Source organism: Lolium perenne, chromosome 1, assembly GCF_019359855.2.
Source record: "Lolium perenne isolate Kyuss_39 chromosome 1, Kyuss_2.0, whole genome shotgun sequence".
Lineage (NCBI taxonomy): Eukaryota > Viridiplantae > Streptophyta > Magnoliopsida > Poales > Poaceae > Lolium > Lolium perenne.
Genome location: NC_067244.2, coordinates 255,509,017 through 255,523,963, shown reverse-complemented (window position 1 = coordinate 255,523,963; position 14,947 = coordinate 255,509,017). Strand labels below are relative to the sequence as shown.

The 14,947-nt window shown below is 48.3% G+C and overlaps 1 protein-coding gene across 1 annotated transcript; it reads right to left on the bottom strand.

The window, feature by feature from the left end:
- Positions 1-6,136: 6,136 nt before the first annotated feature.
- LOC127327702 (thermospermine synthase ACAULIS5) lies at positions 6,137-14,307 on the bottom strand. The gene is made up of 10 exons (XM_051354493.2): positions 14,008-14,307; positions 13,830-13,896; positions 13,638-13,732; positions 7,929-8,031; positions 7,746-7,837; positions 7,462-7,618; positions 7,310-7,385; positions 7,150-7,208; positions 6,534-6,670; positions 6,137-6,446 (listed from the first exon to the last, which is right to left on the bottom strand). The coding sequence occupies exons 1-10, from the start codon at positions 14,181-14,183 to the stop codon at positions 6,368-6,370; spliced, it is 1,041 nt and encodes a 346-aa protein (XP_051210453.1). The 5' UTR covers positions 14,184-14,307; the 3' UTR covers positions 6,137-6,367.
- Between the last annotated feature and the right edge of the window lie 640 nt (positions 14,308-14,947).

Genomic DNA, 14,947 nt, shown 5'->3' with positions numbered 1-14,947 from the left:
ACCTCACACTACAAGATTCAATGATAATCCCGGAGGCTATATCAAAGATTCTATAAGTGTGAGACTCAAGACCGTAACCAACAAATATACCCTCCAAAGCTTTAGGAGCGAATTTAGATAAACGAACTCCTTTGATCTTGTAGAAACACTTACACCCGAACACCTTGAAGTATGAGATATTAGGCTTGTTCCCGGTGAGTATTTCATATGGAGTCTTGTTCAAGCCCTTGCGGAGATAGAGCCGGTTGGAGGAGTGGCAAGCGGTGGAGATGGCTTTGGCCCAAAAGTTATAGCGGGATTTATACTCCGCCATCATAGACCTTGCCATATCCATAAGAGTCCGGTTCTTCCTCTCCGCAACACCATTTTGTTGAGGGGTGTAAGCAGCAGAATATTGATGACGAATCCCCTCATCACTCAGAAAATCATTGAGTGTGTAGTTCTTGAACTCGGAGCCGTTGTCACTTCTTATTGCCATAATGAGAAGGTTGTGTTGGCGTTGCACCTCGGTAGCAAAGTCAATGAATATTTGTTGAGTCTCATCTTTCGTCTTGAGAAAGTAGACCCAAGTGTATCTTGAGTAGTCATCGACAATCACCAAGCAATGTTTCTTCGCACCAAGACTTGCATGAGTAACGGGACCAAAGAGATCCACATGAAGGAGCTCCAAGATCCTCTTGGAAGAGATAATGGTCTTGCTTGGATGCGGAGAGTCATGCATTTTACCTTCAACACAAGCCCTACAAACACGATCTTTGGCAAAAGACACATTTTCCATTAGTCCCACAATATGGTTCCCCTTGTGAAGACTTTGCAAAGTTCTCATGTTGACATGGGCTAGGCGGCGATGCCACAACCAACCCACGTCCGCCTTTCCGAATAGGCACATCGCACTTGACGTGGTGGTCCCCGAAAAGTCCACCACATACAAGTTGTGTTCGTGATACCCAACGAATGCGACTTTTAGAGTCTTGCTCCACAAGAGGACCACAATATCTTTATCAATAAAGACGGCGAAACCCATCTTGCCAAGGGCGGAAACGGAAAGCAAATTGTAACCAAGGGTTTTGACAAGCATGACATCCACAAGAGTAATGTTGTGTGCAACCACAACCTTGCCAAAACCCAATACCTCGGATGTAGAATTATCGCCAAAGGAGACGGTGATATTATTTATGTTGGGCCTCAACTCCTTGAAGAGGTTCTTGCCGCCGGTCATATGACTTGTACATCCACTATCAAGTACCCATTTTGAACCTCCGGCGGCATAGTCCTACATGAGATCAATTCTTGGATTTAGGTACCCATTTTTCAATGGGTCCTCTTTTGTTAGCAACAAGGGTTTTTGGAACCCAAATAGACCAAGCAACATAACCATCATATGGACCAACATATTTAGCATAAACATCACCATAATAATCTTTAAAGAGAACATAGTGAGGGTTATCTATTCCCGCACCATCATCATTAATGGTGTTGCCCTTTCGGGGTTCACCATTAGTTTTCTCATGTGCGGGCTTGGTCTTTTTCTTGTTTGCCTTTTTAGCCTTGGTATTAAAACCAAGTCCCTCCTTCCCATTGTTTGACCTTTGCTTACTCAAAAGATCATCCAAGGAAAGTTTACTTTGGGGAGAGGAGGTCCTAGCAAGTTCATCTTTCAACCTAGCATTTTCCTCAATTATATTTGCATGATCACATGAAGGAGTAGAGGTACTAGGTATGTCATATGAAGCAAGCCTAATTTGAAGTTGCTCATAAGACTCGGAGAGGAGAGAGTATTCACTCTTCAAGGCTTTGTGAGCCTTATCTAGTTCATCTAGATCCTTCACAAGTTTCTCATGATCAACACCAAATTTGGCCTTTTCCTTTATAAGCACTTTAGTCTTAGCTCTAGCAAGATCTCTAGCTTTAGTGAGCTTGTTAAGTTTCTCTTGAGGTTCTTCAAGACTTTCTAGCTTCTCTTCAAGAGATGCTATGGTTTCTTGACATTCCTCAAGAGCATTTTTAAGAGCATGTATTTCTAGAGAGTCTTCTCTCTCTATTTGACACTTTTTCTCAAGAGTAGCATTTAGTTGAGCCATACGAACCATGAGACTTGAAACATGCTTCTTAGTGTTACCTTGTAGGCTACTAATGAACTCATCAAACTCTAGCATCTCTTGTTTCACTTTTAGACTAGCGGGGTCAACCCCTAGATCATTAGCAATGTTAGGCATAGAGGGGTTAGGAGATGATACCTCGGAAGATTTAGCCATGAGGCAACTTTCTTCCTCCACATGAATGACCTCATTGGGAGATTCGCTTGTTGATGAAGAGTTAGTAGCGAGGGAGGCAAGGGCAACCAATCCATTTGAGGTTGCATCTTCTTCATCTTCAACATCTTCATCTCCGGAGGTGTACTCTTCTTGAGTTGATAGCACAATTGATGTGTCCAAGGTGGACCTTGCCATGAAGCAATGTGCATTCTTGCGTTGAGGGTTCTCATTGGGTGAATCAAAGAGAGAGGAAGAGGGAATGTTGGTGGTGACAATGGCGGCCACTTCTCTTGAGCTTTCCTCTTCATCATCATCACTAGCACTTGCAATCTCATCGGAAGAGTATTCTTCATTAGCCACTAGCACAATCCTTGAGGGCCTCTTGCCCTTCTTGTTCTTGTTGTAGAATTTCTTGTTGAGGGGCTTTGAATATTTGCCCTTTGAGTCTTTGCTCTTGTCCTTGGGGATGAGCCTTCCACCATGAGTCTCCCTATTCTCATAGGGACATTCGGCAATGAAATGGCGCTTGTCATTGCAATTGTAGCAAGATCTTGTTCTTGGGCCCGAGCTTGAGGGACCCCTTGAATTGTTTCTCTTGATGTTGTCCTCCTTGGCCTTGGAAGGATCAATCCAAAAGGTGTTTGCATGGAATGCCATGTGGTCATGGTAGTGGTGTTCCAAGTCTTCCGGATAGGTCATGCTCCAAGATGCCCTATAAGATTCTTGAGGAATCACTTCTTGCACGGGGTTGACCACCAAGGCAAGGTTGGACCCTTTTGTCATCCCAATGGCACGATTGCGGGAATCATGAGAGTTTTGCTCAAGCACCTTGAGAGCTTGCATCTCGTGCACGGCTTGTTGAGAGGTGAGAGAGGCATAGCATTCTCTTCCGACAAGAGTCTTGACATCAATAGGCTCGAACGGCATCATGCACTCAATGTACTTCTCCTTGATCCAAGAGTCATTAATGTGAGAGGCACCAACAATCCGGAAGGCGTCGGCAACGGTGAGAAGTCTTCCATACATGTCTTCATGATCTTCATCCGGAAGCCTCATGAATCATTCGGCTTTATTCCGAAGAGCATTATACTTGTTCCTTCTTGTGCTCTCGCTTCCAATGCAACTCGCGGCCAAAGCATCCCAAGCATCCTTGGTGGTGGTGAAATGCCGAACACGAGTCAACTCCTTTGTCCCCACGGCGGTTTGAATCATGTGCAAGGCGGTGTTGTTGAGTTGACTATCAACCGCTTCTCTTCTAGTCAACTTCTTGGGGTTGTAAGGATTGAAGCCTTCCTCGATGATTCTCCAAAGTTCATTGGAGGCACTGCGAACATGAGAGCTAAACTCAAATTGCCAAGTATCGTAATCATTAACGGAAAACTTAGGTGGGTCGCCCCGGATGTTTATATGAGGATGGGGAACCGGTATATCGGGTGATTGGAAAGGTGGAGGTACTCGATTGTAGCTCTCAATTCCACTAGTTCCCTTGGGAGATGCAATGGGGGGTTTGATAGTGTTTAAGTTATCACCATTCATGGGTGCGGTAGCGGAGGGTAATACCGAAGTATCACCCTCTACAACCGCATCCGTGATATTAACCTCTATGGTGGGAGCCACGGGACGGGGAGGGGTCAAAAGCTCGGAAATCATCTTTCTCATGCTTTCCGTTTGAGCATCCATGTATGACTTCAACGAGTTGATGTCATCCATGGTTACCGGCCTAGTCTCCCCTTCCGATGGTTCCTCGTCCGGCATACTCTTAGGCGGTTAAGCCCGAAATAAGAGCCGAGGCTCTGATACCAATTGAAAGGATCGTATGCCGCACCTAGAGGGGGGGGGGGGGTGAATAGGTGCTAACCAATTTTTAGTTTCTTTTCAATTTAGGCTTGACACAAAAGGTAAATTCTCTAGATATGCAACTAAGTGAATTTACCTATATGACAAGGCTAACAACTAAGCAAGATATATCTAAGCAATATAGAGATAGAATAGGATAGAGGTAACCGAGAGTGGAGCACGCGATGACACGGAGATGATTCCCGTAGTTCCCTTCCTTTGCAAGAAGGTACGTCTACGTTTGGAGGAGTGTGGTTGCTACGAAAGCCAAACCAACAGCCACGAAGGCTTCACTCAGATCTCCGGTGAGCAACGCCACGAAGGCCTAGCCCACTTCCACTAAGGGATTTCCTCGAGGCGGAAACCGGGCCTTTACAAGGTTCTTGGGGCACACATCCACAACCAAATTGGAGGCTCCCAAATCTGTTACAACACAACAATCAACAACAATACATCAACACAAATCAACTAGGGAACCAAATAGGAACACTAGCATGAGATCCCTCAAACAAGAGAGGGGGAAATGAAGAACGCTTAGGTGAGGATGTAGATCGGTGTCTTCTCCTTCGAATCCCCAAAGATCAAGAGCTTTGGTTGGGGGAGGAAGGAGATCTTGCAAATCTTGTGTTCTTGAGGTGGCTCTAATGGTGGTGAAGCTTGGCAGATTTTTCTTGCAATGATTGAGCAACTTGTCCCTTTGGAGAAGGAAGCTATTTATATGGGTGGAGCTTTCAGATCTGACCGTTGGGGACGAATTCCACTTACACCGGAAGTTCCGGCCAGGATGGCCGGAAGTTCCGGCTTCCACCGGAAGTACCGGCCATTCGGGCCGGAACTTCCGCCCTTGATAAAATTCCTGCAAAGCAAAAGAAGGGGCGGAACTTGGGTGGAACTTCCGGTGGCCGGAAGTTCCGGCCAAGTTCCGAAAACTTGCGAAAACCTTACTGGACTATACTGAGCCACAAACACAGAATTCCGGAACTTGCCCGGAAGTTGGGCGGAAGTTCCGCTGACCGGAACTTCCGGCCAACTCCACCGGAACTTCCGGTCCTGAAGAGAAAACCTGAGCACAGACGTCGCTGAGAAGCTTCTGCTGAAAAAGTCAGGCCGGAACTTCCGCCAGATTAGGCCGAAACTTCCGCCAGATACAGAAAACCTGCAGAACTTCAGAACAGCTAAACCAATACACCGATCCAACATAATTTTTGATGGCTTGTACCTGTCTACATCAAAACACATAAAAATATACATAGTGTTGACGTCAAACACACAAAACCCAAAAGGGCGGGAAATTTTCTTTCAGCTTCTGCATCCAAAGGATGCACACGCCTTTTTTTATTAGATTATTCACGAAACTTTACAAGAAACAATACAAAAGATCAATCTCGAAGCAACCTTACTATACCTACAGTGGGATGAAGAGGGTGACAATACACCAACTCACATCATCCAAAACTAAATGCCTTCCCAAACCGCCCAATAGCAGGTGAGAATCACATTCAGTCAAGCAGACTCTCAGCGCACGCAAACACACACACCACAAGAGTTGCTCCCGCCGTCTTTCTCGACTCCATCTTCAAGAGAGATCATCGGATTAACCTTGCAAGACCTGCCATCGATGCCACCATGACGCCAGACGGCTCCACCATCCTGCACGTATACATCATCCCACATCTGCCGTCGATACCCTACAGCACCATGCCGCTGAGACTCAGCGCCAACAATGTGGTAGATGAACACCACTCCACCAAAATCCACCAACATGCAGCAGATACTCCAAAAACGATGCCCCAAGAGATAGAACGACGCAGGACGGCCATCATTCGATCCGAGAGACCCGGACCTAGGGTTTCCCCCGGAGCAGCACGATAGTTAGTGACACCAGATAGCTAGTGCCTTAGTGCCAGACCCTCGATCTGTACTCCTTTTTTAAGTGTATGTGTACCGTCCTATCAGTAAATCTGTACTTCAGTTTAGGTGTACTCCGCGGTGCACGGTGAAGTACAGTGTGTTTCCTCAGCACGGTGACACTTGTCAGTATGGTAATGCTACATGCTTTAAAGGTTTTTGTGAAGATCGGCGTTTTGCTAGTCGAACCAGCTGTAAATTAATTCTCATATGTCCGACAACTAGAACCTGAAAATTATTGCCTAAACAAACAGGAAAAGACCATCTTCACAGGTTCTATATCCAGTTGGATTATTTCTCGTTCATCGCCATATGTTGAAGCTTTGTCCTGGTGGCTCCAGCCTCCAGGCCGGGGGACTTTTGTCAAGTTAAGCAGAGTGCCCCCTCCCATGGCCGTAGATGAACCTGGCATCATCCTCCGTGTAAACATGCGTCTCATTCAACAGCCTGCATGCAAATAATTAACAAGCGATGAGAAGTAGGGGAGACACGATAAACTTGAGGCGAAAGAAGACGGGCGGTGAGATGGCTCACGAGAGGCTGACGCTCTTGTTGAGAATGGTGGAAGAAATGAGGAATTCCCCGCTGAGATACAGCAGTTCCCCATCGATCCTGTCGATGATTCTCTCGTCGATCAGCTGGGTTGTGAGGGTGAACTGATGATCCGATGCCTACATAATGTTATCAACAAGAAGAGCAGCCCATCATCAATGTGCACTAGCTAGCCGCGGATCTTAGAGCATCCCCACTCGTTGGCGCTCCCCACGTCCAAATCCGGCGAATTTTTCGTCCGGATTGGAGGAAGATTTGGCGTGGGGAGGAGTAGTTTCCCAGTCGTGTGCTCCCCAAGCGGCGTTTCTCGGGGAAAAAGAGGATGGCTCGGGGAATCCGGACGAAAGAGGAGACACGTGGGCGTGGGCGGTTGGTTTAGCTTCGTCCGGAGTCCCCGAGCGCTCGGGGGCCGGGGATGGCGTGGGCTCGCCGGATGGATGAAGGGTCAAATCCGGACGAAAACGAGGAACCGGGGGCGCGACTGGGCCGAATTTCGCCGTCCGGATGGAAAAAACGTCGCTCGGGGGCCTCGTCGGGGGACGAGTGGAGATGCTCTTAATACCGTGTCTGTACGTTTTCGTTAACGAGAGGTGCCTACCATGACCCAGCCCCAGGTGTCAGCGAAGGATGGCACATGTGCGGTGTAGGCTTTTACATCTATGATCAGCAACACCAGGCAGATGGAGCTAGTTAGTGCAGATCATCGTATGCATCACCGAAACAGCCAAACAGGAAGTAGATGACTCATAAATACTCACGCTTGAAGACGCGCCTGAGGGTGTTGTAGATGGAGGAGAAGACCGCCTTGTGCGTCAGAACGCCGGCTGGCCCAGCCTGTACGATGAACAAATTCAGAGCTAGCGGGATAAACAAATTCAGAGCGAGATGTATTGATCGATCAAAAGGTTGCCTGTGTGACGAAGATGCCTCCGTCGTGGAGCTTGGGCTTGAGCACGTTCTGGTAGAAGGACTTGGTGTAGAGCTGGTAGCAGGGGCCTCCCTCCATGGGATCAGCGAGATCCCCCACTATCACGTCGAACTTCTCCGTGCTCTTCTCCAGCTCAGCCCTGCAGCATCGACCGGCACAGGATACATCATTATTTTGAGTAGGAGTAGTAGATTGTTTCTGGAAACAACAGTTGATTGAAATGTTGAAATACACATTAATTCCAACTACATAAGTGACCCATATACCTGGCGTCGGTGATGACCAGACAGAGCTTGTCACTCGCGAACGCGCCCCAGTTGGCGCTTAGGTATGTCCTGCAAAAGTCCACAACCTCATGCTCGGCCGCCGACGTCGTGCACACGCGGACATGTTTAGAATTATCTGAGCACGAGTCTAAGGATCTGCTTGTGTTCGTGATGGGTACGCACCTCGTCGATATCGCACATGACCACCCGCTGCACGGTCTTGTGCCTCAGTGCTTCCCTTGCGGCGGAGCCCTCACCGCCTCCCATGATGAACACCGTCTTCGGGCTGCAATGGTTTTCCGAGTAGGAAAGCATGCTTGCGTAAGTCAGAACAATAGACAGTGGAACTGAAATCTCCAAATTGCATTCACATATCGGAGTAAATATATGATCCAGAGTTAACTGAAAACTAAGCCTACTTCCGGGGAGGAAAAACTGAGGAAAGATTGCTCACTTGGGGTGGAAGAGAAGCGGCGGGTGTATGAGGGACTCGTGGTAGATGAACTCGTCCACTTCTGTGCTCTGCATCTTCCCGTCGATTATCAGAGCCTGGCGGATGAGATCAGGGCGACAGGGGCCCACCAACCAGATGCGGTTGGGCGCTCCCGATCAGGGCGCGGATGAGGTCAAGGGGTCGTGCCAGAGCCGTTGGGCTCTGGTGCGGTGGAGATCAATCCTGACATTCTCCCCCTTGATCTCAATTTTTCTTTTAACTTTATACTTTCACTTTATTCGTTTCATTTTGGATCAGTCCATAGGGCATGTTTCATCGTCACAGCTCTATTGCCGATAGAATCAGACAACCACAATGCATTTCTCTGTTTTGAAACAAATTCTTTTACTTTTGGGCCTCTTATGATCCAGGATAGGTAAGACTTTTCCTTAAACCCATGCCGGCTACGTGCTCCTTGAGCACGCTGGGTGGTAAGCCTTTCGTTAGCGGATCCGCAAGCATATCTTTTGTCCTTATATGCTCGAGACTTATTGTTTGATCCTGGACCTTGTGTTTCACAACATAATACTTAACCTTAATCGGTTTCGTAGCTGTACTCGACTTGTTGTTGTGAGCATAAAATACTGCAGGCTCATTGTCGCAGTACATCTTTAGTGGTCTGTTAATACAATCTACCACTTTCAAGTCGGGTATAAATTTCTTTAACCATAATGCCTGCCCCGTGGCTTCATAACATGCTATAAATTCTGCATACATCGTGGATGATGCAACTATCGTCTGTTTGGAGCTTCTCCACGAAATAGCTCCCCCTGCGAGGGTGAATACATATCCAGATGTGGATTTTCTATCATCTTTATCCCCCGCAAAATCTGCATCTGAATACCCTCTTATTTCTAGGGAATCAGATCTTCTGTATGTTAGCATGTAACTCTTTGTGCCTTTCACATAACACAATGCCTTCTTTACCATTTTCCAGTGTTCAAAACCTGGATTTTCTTGATATCTACCGAGTACTCCGGTGATAAATGCTAAGTCAGGGCGAGTGCACACTTGTGCATACTGTAGGCTTCCAATAGCCGAAGCATATGGAACCGCTTTCATTTGATCGAGCTCGTATTGATTTTGGGGACTTTGATGTTTCCCAAAACTGTCGCCCTTGACTATAGGGGCAGGTGTGGCACTGCACTTATGCATATTATACTTACTTAGAATCTTTTCTAAATAAGCCTTTTGCGATAGTCCTAATACTCCATTGTTTCTATCTCGGTGAATTTCTATGCCCAAAACATATGACGCTTCACCAAGATCTTTCATATCAAAATTTGAGAACAAGAATTTCTTTGTCTCTTGCAGTAGACTAACATCACTGCTTGCAAGCAGAATATCATCCACATACAAGATTAGGAAAATATATTTCCCACTTTTAACTTTGCATAAACGCAACCGTCCTCAATATTTTCATTAAACTTTAGATACCACTGTCTAGAGGCTTGCTTTAATCCATAAATGGATTTCTTTAGGCGGCATCCCATTTCTTCCTTGCCTTCCATGATAAAACCCTTGGGTTGTTTCATGTAGACATTTTCTTCTAAATCCCCGTTTAGAAATGCCGTCTTTGCATGCTTTGATGCAACTCTAAATCAAAATGTGCAACTAGTGCCATGATGATTCTGAAGGAATCCTTACATGAGACCGGAGAAAATGTCTCATTGTAATTTATCCCTTCTCTTTGTGTAAATCCTTTTGCCACAAGTCGTGCTTTGTACTTTTCAGGAGGTGGCTGTTGTTGCTCCCTTTCATGCTCAACAAATGGTTCATTCGGCTCCTGACGGACAGGTTCCGAATTTTCACTCATCGTTGTCATGGGTGGAGTTACAACAGGCGCTTGCACCACAATCGCAGGGATCGTCGGTACAGGTGCACATGGTAGCGCAAAAAATGGCTCCTGAGTCATCGGATTAGGTGCATGCACCCTCTTCTCCTCAAGATCAATTTTCCGAGCTACCATGCTCCCCCTCATCATTTCGTCCTCTAAGAAGACAACATGTCTCATTTCCACAAACTTTGTGTATTTCTCTGGGCAGTAGAAACGATAACCTTTTGACTTTTCAGGATAGCCAATAAAATGGCAGCTGACTGTTTTGGTATCTAACTTTGCGATATTTGGATTGAATACTTTGGCCTCAGCAGGGCTCCCCCACACTTTCAGGTGGTTTAGAGAAGGCACTCTCCATGTCCATAGCTCATACGGCGTTTTGGGCACCGATTTGCTTGGTACTCTGTTTAGAATGTGAATAGTGGTTTTTGACGCCTCAATCCACAATCCCAATGGTAGGGTGGAATAGCTCATCATATTGCGCACCATATCCATAAGGGTATGGTTGCGCCTTTCAGCTACCCCATTCTGCTGAGGTTCGCCTGATATCGAATAGTGGGCAACTATTCCAGTCTCCTGTAGAAACCCTGCAAAAGGGTCCAGGGACTTGGCCATATGGAGTATGTCGACCGTAGTACTCCCCTCCACGATCAGACCTGACTATCTGTATTCTTTTATCATGCTGATTTTCAACTTCAGCTTTGAATATTTTGAATTTATCCAACGCTTCTGTTATTTCTTTTATTGGATAAATATAACCATATCGGGAGTAATTATTCGTGAATGTTATGAACGAATCATAACCATCCACACTTTTCACAGGAAATGATCCACATATCTCGGTGTGAATTATTTCTAGTGTTGCTGTGCATCGATTTGCACCCTTTTTAATCAACCTTTACAATTTTTTCTTTAATGCAATCGATGCGCTGTTCTATGTCTGAGAATTCTAATGGAGGAAGAATACCATTTTTAACAAGTCTTTCTATTCTCCCCCTCGAAATATGGCCTAAGCGACAATGCCATATTTCGACGATTCATCAGTTCTTTTCTTTTCTTTTGTTCTTTGTCCAACGCGGACAACACTTTTTCATTCACATTACACACAGACAACACCCACATAAGCATTATTACACCATATGGCACACTTGCCATGTCCTTCCTGTCCATGTGTACTTTTCTGTCACCAGTTGCTACAGCAGCTGGGTCGCACATATCTTTGAAGAACCAGTGAACTGGCTCTTTATTCTTTCAAGATACTCCCATACGGAAGCATACTTTGCAATTGAGCCCACAATAGCATTCTCAATTGTATTCTTTATAAATGGCACTTAGCCACCCTTTTATGCTGCCATGCAGCATCATTATTCTTGTCATTTCTGACTGGATCTTTTGGTCTGACCGGCTGTGGGGAACCCAGTCCACCTCAGCACAAATCGACCTTCTTTCTTCCTTCAGTGTAGTTGTCACCTCTGAGGGTTGGAACATCATTGATACAAGTTATCAAGTAGTACCCTCCTTTAAAACTACAATGAAATGAGATCATAACAACAATTGCATGCAATAATCCAACGTTGGTCAAAATTAGAACATACAAATGTTTATGCAATTAAATCTATATAACCGTTGGGCAGAAAATAGAGATAAATGCACACCTTATTGCAACAAATCATGATTATGTCATTAATAACGTTGGTTAAAAAATAACAGAACCATAATTGTCACAATAATCACTTTGATTATCACTTTTGCACATGTTATTACAACAAAACATGATCATGCCATCAATAACGTTGGTCATAAAATGACATATCATAATTGTTTCAACAATCACTTTTAAGCAACTTTACAAATTTTAATCATCACTTTTGCATTTTTCCAAATTGAAAATGCATCTTAACTATTTGCAGCGGAAACTTTGAAGTCAAACTTTAAACTTTAAACTTTTCAGAAGCATCTCTGTTACTTTTTAATTTTCCAAAACAAATATCTCGTTGGTTCAATTTGCTCAGGAAAAACTTGACAAAAAAAAGCTTCTTTTACTATTGCAGCGGAAACCTTTACTTTGATCTATTAACTTTTGAACTTTCCAGAGGCATATCTTTCACTTTTAATTCCTAAACAAATATCACGTTGGTTCTATTTGTTTAGAAAAAACTTGGACAAAATTAGGCCAAAATTGACCCAAAACTGCCTAAAAAATGCCTCTGGAAAAACAAAAAACAGACAAACTGTAAAACTGTGCAGCCAGACTTTTGGCCCACGGCCTGTGGCCTGCTCGGCCAGGGCTGCGCCCACGCGCGGCGCGCAACAGCGCGGCGCACATGCTGCGGCCTGCCCGCGGCCTGCCAGCGGCCTGCCCGCGGCCTGGCCAGCCGGAGCCCACGCAGCCCGCACGCGGGCGCCGGCGCTGCCCGCACACGGTGGCCACGCTGCGGCCCTCTCGGCCGTCGGATCGAATCCGACGGCGGCCCTTTCGATTTCGGGCTGGTATAAAGGGGACCGAACCGGCGAACCCTAACCCTAGCCATTTGCCCCCAACCCCCTCTCTGTTCTTCCCTCCGGCGGCTGAGCGACCGAGTGCCGCCGGCAGCTTGCCGGCGGCTGCGACGGCGCCGCCCGGCGGCTCCTCGCGCTCGCTCGGCAGCCCCACCGCCCCTTTCTGGCGCGCCCCGCCCGACGCTCTCTGGCGGCCACGGCAGCAACGCGCAACCGCGCCCCGCTCCTCCATGCGAGCGGTGGAGGCAGGCATCGGCGGCGCCCCCCTGTACCTCTTGGCGGCGGCGCGTGCACCCGAGGGTGGGCGCGTTGCCGTCAAGCGGCGCAGTGGTGGCGCTTTTCTTTGCCGGCAGCAGCCGGTGTCTTTCGGCGAGCACAAGGCCCCCGGTGAGGTTCTTTTCTTTGCCCCCGGCTCGCAGAGCGAGTGGAGGTTGCCCTTCTTCCCGGTGCCTCGGCATACCGATGCGCATCGGGATCGAGAGGGGCGGCGCGGCCTTGCGACGGCGCAAACTTTGCCGGCGAGCTCGAGGCTCTGCCGGTGATCTTTCTTTTCTTTTCCAAGATTAGGGATTCTGTACTGTGGGGATGGCTATGGTTGTTCTTTGATTTCTTTTCTACCGAAAAATAATCTAGGACTAGATGGCTCTGATACCAATGATATTTTTGCTAGATCACCTAGAGTAGATCATTGCCGGGTAGATGAGGGACTGTGAGCATTTACCTTCTCACTTGGAGAGGACGAACCCGTCGACGTTGACGTGACGACGGCGGCGGATCGGTGAGGGAGTGGTGGCGGCGGAGCTTCCCGTCGGCACTGCGCAAACCCTAATCGGTGGGTCAGTAAGTGGGGCGAGTGGTAGCTCCAGATCACCTCGTGCTGAGTGCCAACGACCCCCACCTCTCTTTATTGCGCAGGCGACAGGGGCCCACCAACCAGATGCGGTTGGGCACCCCCGATCAGGGCGCGGTCAAGGGTTACGTCGAGCCGTTGGACTCGAACGGGTGGAGATCATCCTAACAAAGCCTACTTCCGAGGAGGAAAAACTGAGGAAAGATTGCTCACTTGGGGTGGAAGAGAAGCGGCGGGTGTATGAGGGACTCGTGGTAGATGAACTCGTCCACTTCTGTGCTCTGCATCTTCCCGTCGATTATCAGAGCCTGGCGGATGAGACATAGAACATGTCCTTGTTCAATCAAAAGAAAGTGCAAATATGCTACTGTCATTGAGAAGATGAAGAACAAACAATCTACATACCTTCCCGAAATGATTCGTATCAATCAGAGCTATCTCCTGGTACTTGCTTGTCCCTCGGTGCAGCACACTAGCAAGAAGATGAAAAAAAGTAGGAGTAAGAATCAATCCCCTCGGTCGCAAATTCGATCCTGGCTATGCAATATAGATACGCACACCATGAATGCGTATCAATTTCAACCTGTTCAAGGCGTAGCAGAGCTTGAGGTCGTCGTGGATCTCCTCCTCGTACCACTTGCTCTCCTCGCCATCTTCCCTCTGCAGCGGTTGCTTTGCCGCAGCCGCCTGGCCGTGCCCATTGTTCTCCAACCCATTCATGTCGCCGCGAACTATGCCATCGTGCGCAGCTCCTACCATCTTGCGCACGAAGCAAACCCACAAGATGAGCAGAGTCGAGCTCCCTGGCTCTGTGTATGATGTGGGTGTGACTGTGACGGCAAATAGCCAAGGTCCTCCGACGGTTATATGCAGACATCGGGGCGCCAGTGTGCGCCTGTTAATGTCGTGCGGGAAGAAGACAGGCGCTAATGGTAATCATTCTACAGAGAACCAAACGGTTCGCACCCCCGCGTCGCCTCCTCCTGGCGACCGGGGGGACGAAACCCTAGCCCGCCGCCGCCGCCTCCCCCAGCCACACCTCTCCTCCTCGTCGTCCCCGGAGACGCCGCCGGTCAAAGGCCGCGACGCCGGTGAAGGGGGCGGCGGGGATTTAAGCTCTCGGCTCCTGGCACGGCGATCGGAGGAGGAACGCCGTGCGAGGCTTGCTGGTGCCGGCGCGGCCGGGCGGGAGACGACCCTGCTTCGATCTGCTCCTCCGGAGCGGCCGGGGCCAGGGCGTGGTCGACCGACGTCCGCTCTGGAGGGAGCTTGGGCACTTGAGGCGGCGGCCTCTGCGAGGTGAGGGCGGCGCGGGCCCTGGCGGCGGGGGGCGCTGGCTGTTGCTGGAGACCGCCTCCATGGTCGCGTGGGTGGCGTGGAGGTGGAGGAGGGAGCTCACGGCGCGGTGGTTGCCCTGTCGACCCTGCGTCAGATCTGAAGTCGGCGGCCGGAGGCTGCGCAGTTCCCACCCCAAGGCCATGGAGCCTGGCGTCCTCGCCGGATCCGCGGGCTTTGTTGGGGTG